At 42.5% G+C, this 18152-nt stretch overlaps 1 protein-coding gene across 10 annotated transcripts in view; it reads left to right on the top strand.

Moving 5' to 3' along the window:
* Positions 1-18152, top strand: part of LOC147106041 (ataxin-7-like protein 1) — a 371841-nt gene that overhangs the window by 256212 nt on the left and 97477 nt on the right. For all 10 annotated transcript variants that reach the window (XR_015081322.1, XM_086008735.1, XM_086008726.1 and 7 more), the window contains one exon: positions 8809-9101. Coding sequence is in view for 9 of the 10 variants with exons in the window: in XM_086008735.1 (XP_085864861.1) it covers positions 8809-9101 (293 nt within the window). In the remaining variant the exon portion in view is untranslated. The remainder of the gene's footprint in view (positions 1-8808; positions 9102-18152) is intronic.

Consider the following 18152-nt stretch of genomic DNA (forward strand, 5'->3'; position numbering starts at 1 on the left):
TTAGTGAGACAGGCAGCCTCTGATTTAACCTGCTTTGCAGGTTTAACAGTAGCCAGCTGGATTTCCTAGGCCTCGGGGGAAGCTGGCTGCTGAAGGGAGGCGAGGACAGTTTCAGGAAGGAGGTAAGTGCCTTTACAGCACAGCTTGTGGGCCAGGAGGAGCAGGAGTGCTTTCCCCAGGCCTCCCAAGCACCCTGCCCCATTAGATTCATCCCCCCCATATAAAGACCACCGGAGTTGGGAACCGCCCCTGCCCCCCAGGGTCATCGGACCTATCTGCCCCTGCAGCCTGCTGCGGAGTCCTCCCTGCCCAACTGGAAGCCAAGCCTGTCATTCAGGCTGAATTACGGGCGGGGAACCTGTTAAGGAGAAAAGACGCAAACTGTGCAGGTAAAACTTCACAGCATGCGGAGAAACCCAGACTTCCGGGTTTCCCTTTCCCCCCTGCCTATATAACCTGCCCCTGTTAATATCCAGGCCAGTGATTCTCTGCATCGGCAGCTTGTCCCATATGTGTAGAGTCTTGAGTTTTTATTTTGAGAAACAAATATAAAACTGAGATTAAATGAATTTGCATTTTGGCTTTTTTAGCAAATATTTTTGGCATTATAAACACAAATAATGGTACAATTATTATTTAGGAAGGCTAATGGAATGTTGGCCTTCATTGCAAGGGGTATGAAATATAAAAGTAGGGAAGTTTTGATGCAACTTTACAGGGCTCTGGTGAGACCACACCTGGAGTACTGTGTACAGTTTTGGTCTCCATATTTAAGGAAGGATATACTTGCATTGGAGACAATGCAGAGAAGGTACACTAGGTTGATTCCTGGGATGAAGGGGTTGACGTATGATGCAAGGTTGAGCACGTTGGGCCTATACTCATTGGAGTTTAGAAGAATGAGAGGTGATCTTATTGAAACATATAAAATTCTGAGGGGGTTGGACAGGCTGGATGCTGAGCGGATGTTTCCCCTCATGGGGGAATCTAGAACTAGGGGGCATAGTTTCAGAATAAGGGGTCGCCCATTCAAGACGGAGATGAGGAGAAATTTCTTCTCTCAGAGGGTCGTGAATCTTTGGAATTCTTTACCCCAGAGCGCTGTGGAGGCGGAGTCACTAAATATATTCAAGGCGGAGATTGACAGACATTTGAACTACAAGGGAATCAAGGGGTATGGGGAGAGAGCGGGAAAGTGGTGTTGAGGACAAGATTGGATCAGCCATGATCTTATTGAATGGCGGAGCAGGCTCGAGGGGACGATTGGCCGACTCCTGCTCCTGTTTCTTATGTTCTTAATTGTGATAGGGTTAGATGAAGTATGCTGGGAGGAGGCTCGTGTGGAACATAAAAACAGGCAAAGACCAGTTGGGCCGAATGGCCTGTTTATGTGCTGTACGTTCTATGTAATCTTTCCAGAAGCTGCCATTTCTTCTGTTGATTTTGAGTTTTCTCTCGGAAACAAATAAAATAAAATAAATTAAGCTCTTAAAATATTTTACAAAATATATTTTTTTTAAATTTCGACGTACAAAGTTTCATTTATCGCATATGTAATATACTGTATTCGCTAATTGAAAGAATGCTTGAGTTTAGTCATTTATATTGAGTTCCTATGAAAGTTACCTTCGAAAAAATTCCAAAGTTGATCTGCGCTGGTCAATGATTTTACACAAAAGAACCCAAATTCACATTGAATTGGCTACTTCTAATAATGGTTTCCTTGTCGACTTCAGTTTTCAGTCCTTATCCATCGGTCGAAAGCAGGGGAGCAGGGATGGGCTCATAAACAGCAAGTTCTAGAACACTTTGGCCAGTTTTGCTGTTAATCATTAAAAAAAAATCTCCTGAGCGTTATAGACTCAACAGGCTTTTGGGACAGGCATAGGCCCCAATAGAAAACATGATTGAAGCATTTGAAACGTAGATAATGCTACTTTATCAGTGAGTTTGAAATTTTATTGCAAACCTTATTTCCAGCAGTAAATTTTTCAGCTTGTGTGAATCTGAAATGGCAGGCAAAAGGATTTTCTCACAATATTTGGAACAACTTGATTGACTCACTGTCGTCCTTTATCGGTAGCCGTTGCTGCCTGGCCATTTTGGATTAGTAGTTTTTTGAACTTACATGATTAGTAGGTTCACAATCGGCACATTATTACCTATTTAGGTCTGATTTGTTGCTCTGTTATAAATATGAAATTTGAGCCGCTCAGATGCATTGAGACATCATGACACCTTTAGTATGACTAACAAAATGGTGCTGGATGTACCATGGATATAATAATATATATGCAAATGTGCCATGATTTTACTCATGGTAATAGGATGTGCTGTTTTATAAGGACAGAACATTATACAGTACCAGGTAAAATACAATGTGTTATTCTGCCGCTCAATTGAACGTGTTAAGTAAATACTGGGTGAATTTATTCAAAGTTTAATCACTATTCAGGGTGGAGATCAGAAGCCTGAATTTTAAAGTCAATTAAGAGCCTGGTGGTCTGTGGCTCCAATCCTCCGTATTCTTGGAACGTTTCGTTGTAAGCTGTAAATGACTATCTTTGGTTTTTTTATGCTTTTCTTTAAAAGTGTGGCCCAGAAATAGCGCCTGAACTGTGACGAACACACAGTGCACACTCGATGTACTGTTTTTATTACAGCAAGCAGATCTCCCGTGGCATTGCTCATGGTAAATCCGATGATGCTCCGTTTTATAATGACCAGACCATTATATCATGTAATGCACGATGATAACACTGCTGCTAAGGCAGAGATGTGTTTCAAGGCAGAAAGACTCTAATTGCTATTAGTAAACTCGGCCTGAGGTCCCACAGATGCATTTTCTGTTTTCTCGTGGACCTCTGAAGGTTGGAATGCGCTTGTCAGTTTCAGGCTACAGCTAACAAGCGCCCTGCACTTCAAGATTGTTTTGCCAATGTAACAAAATGTGACTTCTGGAATGTGTTATCTGCATGAAAAAATGTAGCATTTTTAATATATTAACTCATCAATCTCCTGTGCTGTTGCACAAAGGGGGATAGATGTTGGTAATCACTGCCTGGGCAATAATCTGGCAGAGCAAATTGCACCCTCTCCCCCACAAATGAAATCAAAGTAATTAAAATCGGGTAGGTTCGATAAAGGACAGGCAATCTGCTCTGCCAGTTTACCACCCAGGTGGTGAAGATCAAACTCTACCCCAGTATGTCAGAGAATATCTGTCTCTGAGGTCTTCGCGTTGCTGATTTTTGTTTCTCCTCTTCGGCTTCTGTCTCTACTTTTTCTTCTGTGATGCTTCTCTTTCCTAAACTTGTCCTTTTGCTAATCTCTCTTGTCTTTTTCTTCTTTTCTTTCAGGTGTGAGGTGGTGGGTGGCGTAGCAGGGAAAGAAGCCACTAATGGCGTTCGGGGTTGGGAGTTGGGGGGAAAAAAGTGGCCCTCAGTAGTTCCCCTCCCCCAATCGCTATGCTTCACCCCTTCCCTCCTCCTCCTCCCTTCCCCTTTCCCACTCTCCTAATAGCAGCTGATTATGAAATAGCAGCTCTTATGTGTCACAAATGTGGCACGTTTAACATTGAAAATACCTATCACAGCAACATCTACAAGAGTAACAGGTACTGCAGGTACTTAAATGAGTTTTCAATGAAAAGTGTGCCCTGCTTGCCAAATTTAAGATATAATAGGTAAATAGATACAGAGCTAGTGATCTGTTTATGTTCAAGTTGTCATTTTCCTGCCTTGTTTGCATTTGTTTTATTCTCCAGAGGCTGTGACCCAAGCTTTGCTGATTCCTGTTCCTAATCCTAATCCCATTCTGTAAAAGGATATGGGCAAAGTGCAGGGATATAGCTCTAGTTGAAGAGCTAGCACCGGCACAGGTATGATGGGCCAACTCCCCTCCTTCTGTGCTGTAATTTGTATGATTTTATAAACATTAGTGTATCATATTTCCATGCCTGTGCCATCTAAAACTAGGACACTAAACTCAATTGAAAACATTTCAACTGATATTTTTGTCAACATATGTGCCACAGTCTTGAAGTACGGTGTAATCTTACAATATTAACCAAGGTAGGTAGTGGTGGACATTTTGTTACCCATTAGGGATGAAAGTCCGCACTTCTTAGATTTTTTTGACATGAAGCCCAGTAAAAGTAGTTACGAACACAAGGCGACATCAAAGGGATAAAGGCCATTTGCCCGAAAAAGTTTATTCCTGTACATTATAAATTTTACCTTGCTTAATCGCCTGAGGGAATCGTCTACGTAACTTGTCTCATGACTCCAGAAAATCAATCCATCGATTCCCACATCTTCACTCTCCACTCTTCAACCCTGGCTGATTACTTTTCACCAATTACATGTCCTTTGCTCCAGCAGCACATGAACTGTTGTGTTCCATGTAGTATTTGGTTACCTCTCTCTATGTAGCCCAGATATTTACTCAGCTCTTTTTGAAGGAGTTCATTAAGATAGCATTAACTCATTTAGGTGGAAATCTGTTTCACATGTTCATTTATTATAAGGGGAGTGGAAAGTTTCTTCAGGTCTCTAGCCTCATTTGATATTTGTTCGTTTTCTTCTGTTGTCACTAGTAACTAAATTTTTATGAATAATTTTCTAAGATTTACTACAACGTGAAAAACAAACAATACAACTGTCTCTGTGTCTTTACCTGTAGAAACATATCGGTGCAAAAGGCTGAATTTCCCTGAACCCATTGCAAAAGGAATATGGCGGTATAATTTAACAATACTTTAAGATTGTTTTGACAAAACTGGGACAACTCAGTGTAGAATTTATCTGATAAATATTAAACTAAAGTAAGACATAAAACTTGAATGTTAGCAACGACCTCATGCTCTCCTCCAAGCCCAGGGTTTTGGGAGAGGCAGAGGCTTTTAAAAACAAATTTTGATCAAGTTAATAAAAGACAGTTCAATGGATAAATTTAATTGTTAATTGTGAAATATATAATTTATTGAATTCTATTTTATTTTGTTCAAACCCTTAGCTTGGACATTAAAACTGTAAGTTACTGAGATAAAAATTGCGGATGAAAAGCATGTTGGATGATTTGTGGGGAAAATGATAATACAATGGCACCTAATGGCAAAAGTGTACAGTTACACTGTGCCGGGCTAGTTGACATAGGGATTTTCCATTTTAAATGTGGACATAGGAAATTATAATGCAAAAGGTTGACACAAAAGTTTGATAAAAACATAACCGGAAGGTTTTGTAGACAGGAAGTATGTGCATACTTAAGATTTTCACACACTCATGTACACGTGCACACGTACATTTTGAGATCTCATGGCATGACACACAGGGAATCAAAACCAATATAGGTCAAGCAGGAATAGAGAGAAGGCATAATTGAACCAAGGCAAGGAAAGACAAGGAAGAAGAGCAGAGGATGGAGAGAAGAAGCAAGAGGAACGAAAGCGGAGGAGGAGAATGGGAAAACAGGAATGGTATGGGGACGGGAAGTTGGGCAAGAATTACATAGTATTTAGAGCACAGAAACAGGCCATTTGGCGTAACAGGTCCATGCCAGTGTTTATGCTCCACACGAGCTTCCTCCCACTCTTCATCTAACCCCATCAACATATCGCTGTATTCCTTTTTCCCCCTCATATGTTTATCTAACCCCTTAAATGCATCTATGCTAGTTGCCTCAACTACTCTATATAGTAGTGAGTTCCACATTCTAACCACTCTCTGGGTAAAGAAGTTTCTCCTGAATTCCCTATTGGATTTATTAGTGACTATCTTATATTAATGACCCCTTGTTCTGGTCTCCCCCACAAGTGGAATCATCTTCTCTACGTCTACCCTATCAAACCATTTCATAATCTTGAAGGCCTCCATCAGGTCACCCTTCAGTCTTCTCTTTCCTAGAGAAAAGAGCCCCAGCCTGTCCAATCTTTCTTGATAGTTATAGCCTCTCAATTCTGGCATCATTCTAGTAATTCTATTTTGCACCTTCTCCAGTGCCTCTATATCCTTTTTATAATATGGAGACCAGAACTAGTCACAGTACTCCCAAATGTGGCCTAGCCAAGGTTCTATACAAGTTTAACATAACTTCTCTGCTTTTCAATTCTGTTCCTCTAGAAATGAACCCCAGTGCTTTGTTTGCCTTTTTTTATGGCCTTATTAACCTGTGTTAGTGACATTCACAGAGGGGAATAGTGCTAGGTGAGAGAAACAATCATGACGGAGATTCCAGGGGCTCAGCAAGTGTGGTTAGGGGTGTACCAAACAGGAAACTACCTCAGGGTGGGGTGCTGAACATTTAAGTACATCATTGGGGGAGGTTGGTAAGAGCAACAGCATCAAATGGTTCTAGTGAAGTGAAAGATAAACAACCAGTGAGTTTGACTTGGGACAGGACTCAAAGGAAGCCACAGCAATACAGGTGAGCGCACTGACATTAAGAGAACAGTCCAGCAGGCAAAGTGTTTTTTCAAATTCTGGGGCTATAGATGTCGCTGGCGAGCCTGGCATTTATTGCCCATCCCTAGCTGGCCTTGAGTAGGTGGTGGTGGGCCATCTTCTTGAACTGGTGCATTCCATGTGGTGAAGTTGTGTTCTAACAATGCTGTTAGGCAGGGAGTTCCAGGATTTCTTCAGTGCATTTTAATTTGCTAGAGTTACAAATATATTACTTTAACTTCACATTCCAAAATCTGTAAAAGGATAGATATTTAAATGAGCATTTCATCAAAATTTTATTTTTCTCTTTTAAGTGTTCTTTTATGCTACTTGTCAGTTTACTTTGATCTAACAATTTTTCTTACATCTTTGCCTAGGTCTGGTTTTGATGGGAATGTAGATATGACGGTGTTGGACCTTGGGACGTATTTCGATCTGGTCCTCTCCTCTTAGGTCCCCCCTACATAACCATCATTCCCCAGTCTAGTGGCAAACAGCTTGGTCCCAGGAGTCTGCCAGTCTGTAACTCGCCGTTTTGTGGCAATTATATGATGGCACTGCCTCCCGCTGAAGCCTTGCCAGTAACATAAACGGGTTGGTGCCTTTGGAGCTGCCCCTCACAAAATGGATTCCTGTAGTGCTGGAGGCAAAGCTCAATGATGCAGGGTGCCACTGGCCGCCCTATTTTTCAGGCCGCAGGTGGGCCCTTCTCCACAGATCCGTAGTCCAGTTTTTACATTGCTGGCCTCTTTGGATCTTGTCCCAGTAGTCAGAGAAGGTCTGTATCCAGAACAGCTGTTTTTGGCACATCTGTGCACATATGGTGGTTTCAGTGATGCTAGCCATAGTCCAGAGCAGGCTTTAAACCGCCTCCAGTAAGTTCAGTCACACCAGTAGCCTTACCATATTATTTTATAATATAGGGTCAGTTTAACTTCCAGCCAGCAGTCAGATTTTATTCTGTTCATCTCCCCAACCTCCGCTCAGACTGAATATTTGCTTTGGCTGCAAGGGCCAACGTCTTTCACTTAAATGTTCAGGCAAGCTTGTTAAGTGCTCTGACTACCAGATAATGTAATATCTGTACTGCACATTAATGTTTATTTTAAGCTAATATGGGCTAAAGTGACCTGCCTCTTCACTGCCACCATTGAAGAGTTCAGTGCTATCCGCCATCCTTGAGTGTGCTGAATTTTTAGTGGCTAGTCGTTGCAGGACTTTCATATCATTAATTCAGTTTGCGACACCCCCTGACTGTGTGCCTCCAGTTCTGTGTTAACACATTTTAGTACCTTGCTAAGATGCTGATTGGTAATCCTGTACTTCGAAGGGACAGTATCCCTTTCCACATTTTAATAAAACTAACCTTTGCCACAAGATCTATTTATTCCCCCCACCATTTCCTTTATTCTTTTTTTGTTTTGGTGGGGGAGACTATTGTTGGGTTATTATTCCATAGTTGGTGGTGATGCTCTTGTAGCTCACCCCACTGATCATTCTTCAGAAATAAGCCTGGACAGTGAGTGTCAAGAGGCTGTTGGAACCATGGAAGCCATGATACTGAGCTGGATCCAGTCATGCATAACTAGCGGAATTAATGAAATCAGGAATGGGAACCTGACCCATGATTCTTACCACCACCCCGCCCCTCTCCTTACCCCAGCCCAGAAATGTTGAGGCTAATTATAATATCTCCACTGCACTCTGGCAACAAAGACTACCTCATCAGTAAGGCTCAGTGTCACAATACAAAGCAGACTGACCAACTGAGCCATTGGGGAGGATGGACATTATTTATCTATAACAGTACATTTTGAATATTTCATCAATCCTGATCACTTTGTTATACAGTTATTTTTTAAATGTTATTTTGGATAGTTGACCAAACGTGTTTGTGTGTATATATATATATATATAAAAGAGTATGTTAATTATTGATTTAATTAAGTTTTTGTAGTCAAACTTAACAGCACCAGAAAACATATACTGTCCCTTTAGCCCTTTCACTTGCTATTTCAGCCTTGTGTGGAAAAACCCAGAACTACTGGTTCTGGTGTTTGAGGTTGTCTCTGAATTTTTCCATTGCTTATTAGTAAATGAAAAAAGATTTTTTCCCCGCTCTTCATTTTGCTAAAACTCTTAATGCATCCATTTTATTCACAAAATATCACATGATGTGAAATTGTATCATTCAATTTTTTAAAAATGCAGCCATAGCACCAGAAATATTGGGCAAATATTGTCTGGAGTAGTTTGTTCACCTCTAAATTTAGTTTCCTATTTGTGCTAGTGAAAGGGTTAACACAAAAAAAAACACAAGGCTGTAGCCTGGACCAATTCTAACTAGTGAGACTTTTTCTTGCAGTGTTCCTGTCCCAGTAGTCAGCCTTGAGAAGATCCCTAACCTGGTGAAAGCAGATGGTGCCAATGTTAAAATGAGTTCCACCACCACTACCACCTCTACCACCTCCTCTGCCTCTTCATCCTCCACATCTTCTGCAGCTTTGGTTAAATCTGCTTTGACATCAACAACATCAAAGCCTGTGCCACCTTCACCTGAGAAGATTCTGAATGGGAAAGCAATAGTACCTCCTGCGATAGACAAGAAACACCAAAATGGCACTAAAAGCAGTAATAAGTCTCACAAAAGACTTTCTGGTGAGCGTTTCCACCTACTTTCTCCTGTAATGCAGTTAACCGTTTGTCATTGTTCACAGTAATAATGAGATAGGGAATCTACAGTAACAAGGCAAAATAATACTTGTGTCGTGTTAGACAGTTGGATTGTTGTCCGCTGATGTTACATTCATGTTGAAGTTATGATTTAAAACAAAAGATCACTTGAGTGCTTGAAAGAAGTTATACATTACAACCTGTCATGCCAGTGAGTGTAATCCAAAGCTTTCATATTTAGGCATCGGGGCTTCCTGGGGAGCGGAAAGGTTAAAACTGTGGGAAATTTTTTTTTGAACAGTTAATACAATTTAAAATTACTTTAATTTTAAAGAACCCAGAATTGGTGTACATAGCGTGTATATGTTTGTGCTAGAATTAATTATTTTGGGTTTCTGAGAAAATAGGAATTGCACAATAGTCCTTGGTGTCCATGGGCAAGGGAGGGAACAAAATAATCCAGAGTTCCTGCTATTATTGGTATCCAGGGTGTTCCTCTGGAACGTGCATGTTGTGTCTGGATGTTCAGTGAGGACACAAGTGGCTCGGCTGCACTGCCCCCCACAGTCAAACAACATGCCGACACTGACTGCCTAGGTTCTGCTAAATAAAGACTGGCTACTTGCGTGAGGTACTGGAGGCTTCCTGTTGCCCATGGACCCATATGTCAGCAAGAATCCGTGTTCTCAGGAAACGAAGCTCCTGCGATTAATGGGGCAGTAGCAGTGTGGATACGAAATTGGCTAAGAGACAGAAAGCAGAGAATGGTGAATGATTGATTGTTTTTCAGACTGGAGGGAAGTGTACAGTGGTGTCCCCAGGGGTTAGTATTGGGGCCACAGCTCTTTTTGATATATATATAATGATCTGGACTTGGGTATAGGGGGCATAATTTCCAAGTTTCTGGATGACATACAACTTTGAAATGTAGTAAACAGTGAGGAGGATAGTAGCAGTCTCCAGGAAGACATAGACAGATTGTTGAAATGGGCAGACACGTGGCAGATGAAATTTAATGCAGAAATGTGTGAAGTGATGTATTTTAGAAGGAAAAATGAGGAGAGGCAATATAAACTAAACGGTACAATTTTAAAGGGGGTGCAGGAACCGAGAGACCTGGAGATTTACATACACAAATCTTTGAAGGTGGCAGGACAAGTTGAGAAGGCTGTTAAAAAAACACATGGGACCCTTGGCTTTATAAGTAGAGGCATAGAGTACAAAAGCAAGGAAGTTATGATTAACCTTTATAAATCACTGGTCTCAACTGGAGTATTGTGTCCAATTCTGGACTCCATACTTTAGGAAGGATACAAAGGCTTTGGCGAGGGTGCAGAGGAGATTTACTAGAATGGTACCAGGGATGAGGGACTTCAGTTATGTGGAGAGACTAGAGAAACTGGGATTGTTCTCCTTCGAGCAGAGAAGATTAAGGAGAGATTTAATAGAGGTGTTCAAAATTATGAAAGTTTTGATTGAGTAAATAAGGAAAAACTGTTTCCACTGGCAGGAGGGTCAGTAGCCAGAGGACAGAGATTTAAGATAATTGGCAAAAGAACCTGAGGAAAAGATGAGGAGAAAAAAAATTATGCAGCAAGTTGTTATGATCAGGAAAGTACTGCCTGAAAGCGTGATGGATGCAGGTTCAACAATGACTTTCAAAGGGAAATTGTATATACAGTGAAACCTGTACAAATGGACACCCTCAAAAAATGGACATTTACTGACCGTCCCAGATAACTTAGATTATAATAGATACAAACTGCCCCTTGAAACCACGGACACTTGCAAATTATGAACTACGAACAGCCTTCACTGCACCAAGTCCGGTTACAACATAATATACCAGACTCGCAGGCAAATGTGAGGCGGCAGCTCGTGGGTGGCCTCCTGGTTCTTGGAACTTCTCATACAACAGCTGCTGGTGTGAAACCACAAATAAAGACTCTCAACTCCAGTAACATTTGTAGAAGTCATGTGATCTGACATCACATGATCAGATGACGTGGTCAGAACATCACGTGATCGTGCCTCCACCAGAACGTCAAGTACTGATGAGCTGCTAACAGCCCCCTACCCATCCCCCAGCACTTCAAACATTAGCAGCTGCAGCACACAGAGGGAGGGGGTCCCAGACAGGGGTCTGCAGTACATTAATTCCCCCCCAGCCCCCCCCCCCAATTTGGCTAAGATCTGTCAGGCACTCCGGACCTACAGCAGCCACCTTGCCCTGTGCAGGCTGCCAATGTTGCAGATCCCAGGATCAGAACATCCCTCCCTCGATGGAAAAGGACCCTGGGATGGCAATGAACTAGGAAACCTAACGAACAGAAAGTGAACTAAAAACACATCCTACTGGCAGGGCTCCGGAATTAGGCACGATCCCGGGTGAGAGTGGAAAAAATGAAGGAATGCCGGATGAGGTGCTGTCAATCCTGAAATATTTGCTCATCCGGTTTACTGTACATGGAATGACCATTTTGTAAATAAGGACACCTGAAAATAAAGAACACCTGATCCAAGTCACTTAGGTGTCCCTAATTTACAGGTTTCACTGTATACTTAAAAAGGAAAAATTTGCAGGGGAATGGGGAAAGAGTGGGGGAGTGGGGCTAATTGGATAGCCGGCACAGGCATGATGGGCCGAATGGCTTCCTCCTGTGCTGTATGTTTTTATGATTAGGAGGGGAAATATAATTATAATCAGTTTTTACAGCGATCCAGCAGATCAGAATATTTGAGGAAAATGTTTAAACAATGACTCAGGTCAGTATCTTGGCTCATTGCAGCGCTTCTTTTTGTGTGGGCGTTGGTGAGGTTGTATTTAGAAAGGTTTTTTTTTTATTAATGGCCATATGTAGGAGGAAGCATTGCCCTTCTTTCAGCATTTTTTTTTAGATTTGGAGAATTAGAATAATCCATTCAGAAATGAGGAGCAGTTAGGGATAAAATGGGAATTTGAAATACTAGTTGTTTAAATCTGAATCTTAGAATCTCAGGTTTTATTAACTATTGTTATGTTCAGTTTCATTCAGAACGCAATTGGCAGCAGACTGCAAATTGCCACTTGTAAAGATTAATGGCAACAAAAACTTGTATTTATATAGCACCCTTAACGTAGTAAAACATCCCATGGCGCTGCACAGGAGTAATTTAAGGCAAAAAATTTGACACCGATCCACATAAGGATAAATTTGGGCAGGTGACCAAAAGCTTGGTCAAAGAGGTAGGTTTTAAGGAGTGTCTTAAAGGAGGAAAGAGAGGTAGCGAGGTGGAGAGGTTTAGGCAGGGAATTCCAGAGCTCGAGGCCGAGGCAACAGAAGGCAAGCCCACCAAAGGCTGAGCGATTATAAGAACATAAGAACATAAGAAATAGGAGCAGGAGTAGGCCAATCGGCCCCTCGAGCCTGCTCCGCCATTCAATAAGATCATGGCTGATTTGATCCTAACCGCCAATCCACTATCACAGAACCATCTCCTGAATCTAACAGAATTAGACACATGAAATAGGAGCAGGATCAGGCTACATGGCCCATGGGCCGGCTCCGCTACCCACAGGGCCATGACCGATCCGAACCTAGACTCATGTCCAATTTCCTGCCCGCTCCCTGTAACCCTTAATTCCCTTTACTTCTAGGAAACTGTCTATTTCTGTTTTAAATTTATGTAATGATGTAGCTTCTACAGCTTTTTGGGGCAGCATATTCCATGGACCTACCACCCTCTGAGTGAAGTAGTTCCTCCTCATCTCAGTTTTGAAAGAGCAGCCCTTTATTTTAAGACTATGCCCCCTAGTTCTAGTTTCACCCATCATCGGGAACATCTTCCCCGCATCCACCCGATCCAACCCCTTCACAATCTTATATGTTTCAATAAGATCGCCTCTCATTCTTCTGAACTCCCAACGAGTAGAGTCCCAATCTACTCAACCTCTCCTCATATGTCCATCCCCTCATCCCCGGGATTAACCGAGTGAACCTTCTTTGTACTGACTCGAGAGCAAGTATGTCCTTTCTTAAGTATGGACACCAAAACTGTATGCAGTATTCCAGGTGCTGTCTTACCAATACCTTGTACAACTGAAGCAATACCTCCCTATTTTTATATTCTATCCCCCTAGCAATGAAAGCCAACATTCCACTGGCCTTCTTAATCACTTGCTGCACCTGCATACTAACCTTTTGAGTTTCGTGCACCAGGACCCCCAGATCCCTTTGTACTTCAGTACTTTCCAGTTTCTTGCCATTAAGATAATAACTTGCTCTACGATTTTTCCTGCCAAAGTGCATAACCTCACACTTTCCAGTATTGTATTCCATCTGCCAAATCTCTGCCCACTTACTTAGCCTGTCGATGTCCCCTTGCAGGTTTTTTATGTCCCCCTCACTCACTACTTTCCCTCCCATCTTAGTATCATCTGCAAACTTTGATATGTTACACTCGGTCCCCTCCTCCAAATCGTTAATATAGATTGTAAAGAGTTGGGGACCCAGCACTGACCCCTGCGGAACACCACTAGTTACTGATTGCCAGTCTGAGAATGAACCATTTATCCCAACTCTCTGCCTTCTGTTAGATAGCCAATCCTCTATCCATGCCAGAATATTACCCCCAATCCCGTGATTTTTTATCTTAAGCAATAATCTTTTGTGTGGCACCTTGTCAAATGCCTTTTGGAAGTCTAAATACACTACGTCCACTGGTTCCCCTTTATCCACCCTATATGTTACTTCCTCAAAGAACTCCAGCAAATTTGTCAAACATGACTTCCCCTTCATAAAACCATGCTGACTTTGTCCTATTCAATTATGATTATCCAAATGTCCTGTTACTGTCTCCTTAATAATGGACTCCAAAATTTTACCTACCACAGATGTTAGGTTAACCGGTCTATAGTTTCCAGCCTTCTATCTACTGCCCTTTTTAAATTAGGTTGTTACATTAGCAGTTTTCCAGTCTGCCGGGACCTTTGCCGAGTCCAGGGAGTTTTGGAAAATTATTACCAATGCATCCACAATCCCTACCGCCACCTCCCTCAAGACCCTAAGATGTAAGCCATCAGGTCCAGGTGATTTATCCGCCTTGATTCCCATTATTTTACCGAGTACCACTTCCTTAGTGATTTTGATCGTGTTTAGCTCCTCCCCCCCTTTAGCCCCCTGTTTGTCCAGTGTTGGGATATTCTTAGTGTCTTCTACTGTAAAGACTGATGTAAAATATTCATTCAGTGTTTTTGCCATCTCCATATTTCCCACCATTAATTTCCCGGTCTCATCCTCTAAGGGACCAACATTTACTTTAGCCACCCTTTTTCTTTTTATATAACTATAAAAACTCTTACTATCTGTTTTTATATTTTTTGCTAATTTACTTTCATAATCTATCTTCCCTTTCTTAATCAATCTTTTTGTTATTTTTTGCTGTCTTTTAAAGTTTTCCCAATCCTCTATCCTCCCACTAGATTTGGCTACCTTATATGCCCTTGTTTTTAGTCGAATACTATCCTTAATTTCTTTACTTAGCCACGGATGGCTGACTTTTCTTTTACACCCTTTTCTTCTCAGTGGAATATATATTTTTTGGAAGTTGTAAAATAACTCCTTAAATGTACACCACTGATCATGTATCGTCTTACCCTTTAATCTATTTTCCCAATCCACTCTACTCAATTCCGCTCTCATACCTTCATAGTCTCCTTTATTCAAGCTTAGCACGCTTGTTTGAGATCCAACCTTCTCACCCTCTAATTGAATATGGAATTCAACCATGTTATGGTCACTCATTCCAAGGGGATCCTTTACTAGGACATTTTTAATTAATCCCATCTCGTTACACAGGACCAGATCTAAGGTTGCTTGCCCCCTGGTCGGTTCAGTTACATACTGCTCAAGAAACCCATCCCTAATACACTCAATGAACTCATCCTCAAGGCAGCCCTGCCCAATTTGATTTGTCCAATTAATATGATAGTTAAAATCCCCTATAATTATAGATGTTCCCTTATTACAAGCCTCAACTATTTCCTGATTGATACTCCGTCCAACAGAGTTGCCACTGTTCGGAGGCCGATAGACTACGCCCACTAGTGTTTTTTTCCCCTTATTATTCCTTACCTCCACCCAAACTGTTTCATTATCCTGATCTTTTGACCCAATATCATTTCTCTGTATTACAGTGATTCCTTCCTTTGTTAACATAGCCACCCCACCTCCCCTTCCTTCCTGCCTGTCCTTCCTGATCGTTAAATAACCTGGTATGTTTAATTCCCAGGCATTGTCACCCTGCAGCCATGTTTCTGTAATGGCCACAAGATCCTACCCATATGCAGTTATTTGTGCCATTAACTCATCTATTTTGTTACGAATGCTACGTGCATTCAGATAGAGAACTTTCAAAGATGTTTTATGACACTTAGTTCCTGCTTTTGCCCTTTTTATTACTTTACCTTTTCCATACCTTCTGCCCCTTCCTGACACGCTCTGGTTTTTAATTTCCCCACTGCTACCTAAGCCTATGACCTCTGTTGTCATTTTTATTATTTGCTCTCGAGGAACCTCCCCCCCCACTAGTTAGTTTAAAGCCCTCTCTACAGCCCTAGTTATATGATCCGCCAGGACTCTAGTCCCAGCACTGGCCAAGTGAAGCCCGTCCCAACAGAACAGCTCCCTCCTGCCCCAGTACTGGTGCCAGTGTCCCTGGAAGCAAAACCCATTTCTCCCACACCAGTCTTTGAGCCACGCATTTAACTCTCTAATTTTATTTGTCCTAGCCAAATTCGCTCGTGGCTCAGGTAATAATCCAGAGATTATTACCCTTGTGGTTCTGCTTTTTAATTTGGCCCCTAGCTGCTCAAACTCCCTCAGCAGAACCTCCTTCCTTGTCCTATCTATATCATTGGTACCAACATGGACCACGACAACTGGATCCTCCCCCTCTCACTCCAAGTTTCTCTCCAGTCCAGAGGAGATGTCCTTAACCCTGGCACCGGGCAGGCAACACAGCCTTCGGGACTCTCGCTCTCGCGCTCGGCTGCAAAGAAGTCTATCTATTCCCCTAACGATACTATCCCCTACCACTACAACATTTCTTTTAACTCCCCCCACTTGAATGGCCCCCCGCTCCACGGTGCTGTGGCCAGGTTGCTCATCCTCCCCGCAGTCCCTGTTCCCATCCTCACGGGGAGTAAGAGCCTCGAACCTGTTGGACAAGTGCAAGGGCTGCGGCTCCTCCAACACTACCTCCTGGATCCCCGTACCTGCCTCACTTCTAGTCACACCATCCTGACCCTGGCCACGGACTACATCTGAATTAATTAATCTAATTGGTGTGACTACCTCGTGATACACAGAGTCCAGGTAACTCTCCCCCTCCCTGATGTGTCTCAGTGTTTGAAGCTCGGACTCCAGCTCTTCAACACGGAGCCGGAGTTCCTCGAGCAGCCAACACTTACTGCAAATGTGATCACCGTGAACATCAATGGTGTCCACCAGCTCCCACATATTGCAGCAGCAACACATCGCCTGATCTCCCATTCTATGTAATTAATTAAATTTATTAATATTATTCTTAAATACCCTCTGCCCCGATTCTAGATGGTGAATATCACACCTTAGAAACTATAAACCAAAGAGATTTAAGCTTAAAAGGGAGAAATACTTACCAACCAATCACTTACCCGCTTTCTGGTGACGTCACACTTGGATTACTTTTTACCTCTCTCCTTCCCTCCGAGTTCCCAGACTGGAGACTGGTAAACCTTACCTGGTCTCTGGGGCCTTTATACAGCCCCGCTCTGCCGCTCGAGATTCCCGCCGACGCTGTGAGGCCTTACCTGGTCTCTGGGCCTTTATACAGCCCCGCTCTGCCGCTCGAGATTCCCGCCGACGCCGTGAGGCCTTACCTGGTCTCTGGGGCCTTTTATAGCCCCGCTCTGCCGCTCGAGATTCCCGCCGATGCTGTGAGGCCTTACCTGGTCTCTGGAGCCTTTTATAGCCAGGGATTATAATCAGGGATGCTCAAGAGGGCAGAATTAGAGGAGTGCAGATATCTCGTGAGGTGGTGGGGGGGTTCAATAAGATCACCTCTCATTCTTCTAAACTCCAATGAGTAGAGTCCCAATCTACTCAACCTCTCCTCATATGTCCATCCCCTCATCCCCGGGATTAACCGAGTGAACCTTCTTTGTACTGACTCGAGAGCAAGTATGTCTTTTCTTAAGTATGGACACCAAAACTGTATGCAGTATTCCAGGTGCGGTCTCACCAATACCTTGTACAACTGAAGCAATACCTCCCTATCTTTATATTCTATCCCCCTAGCAATGAAAGCCAACATTCCACTGGCCTTCTTAATCACTTGCTGCACCTGCATACTAACCTTTTGAGTTTCGTGCACCAGGACCCCCAGATCCCTTTGTACTTCAGTACTTTCCAGTTTCTTGCCATTAAGATAATAACTTGCTCTACGATTTTTCCTGCCAAAGTGCATAACCTCACACTTTCCAGTATTGTATTCCATCTGCCAAATCTCTGCCCACTTACTTAGCCTGTCGATGTTCCCTTGCAGGTTTTTTATGTCCTCCTCACTCACTACTTTCCCTCCCATCTTAGTATCATCTGCAAACTTTGATATGTTACACTCGGTCCCCTCCTCCAAATCGTTAATATAGATTGTAAAGAGTTGGGGACCCAGCACTGACCCCTGCGGAACACCACTAGTTACTGATTGCCAGTCTGAGAATGAACCATTTATCCCAACTCTCTGCCTTCTGTTAGATAGCCAATCCTCTATCCATGCCAGAATATTACCCCCAATCCCATGATTTTTTATCTTAAGCAATAATCTTTTGTGTGGCACCTTGTCAAATGCCTTTTGGAAGTCTAAATACACTACATCCACTGGTTCCCCTTTATCCACCCTATATGTTACTTCCTCAAAGAACTCCAGCAAATTTGTCAAACATGACTTCCCCTTCATAAAACCATGCTAACTTTGTCCTATTAAATTATGTTTATCCAAATGTCCTGTTACTGTCTC

This window comes from Somniosus microcephalus, chromosome 16 (assembly GCF_052327205.1).
Source record: "Somniosus microcephalus isolate GS21.2 chromosome 16, FLI_Smic_1.0, whole genome shotgun sequence".
In the NCBI taxonomy this organism is placed as follows: domain Eukaryota; kingdom Metazoa; phylum Chordata; class Chondrichthyes; order Squaliformes; family Somniosidae; genus Somniosus; species Somniosus microcephalus.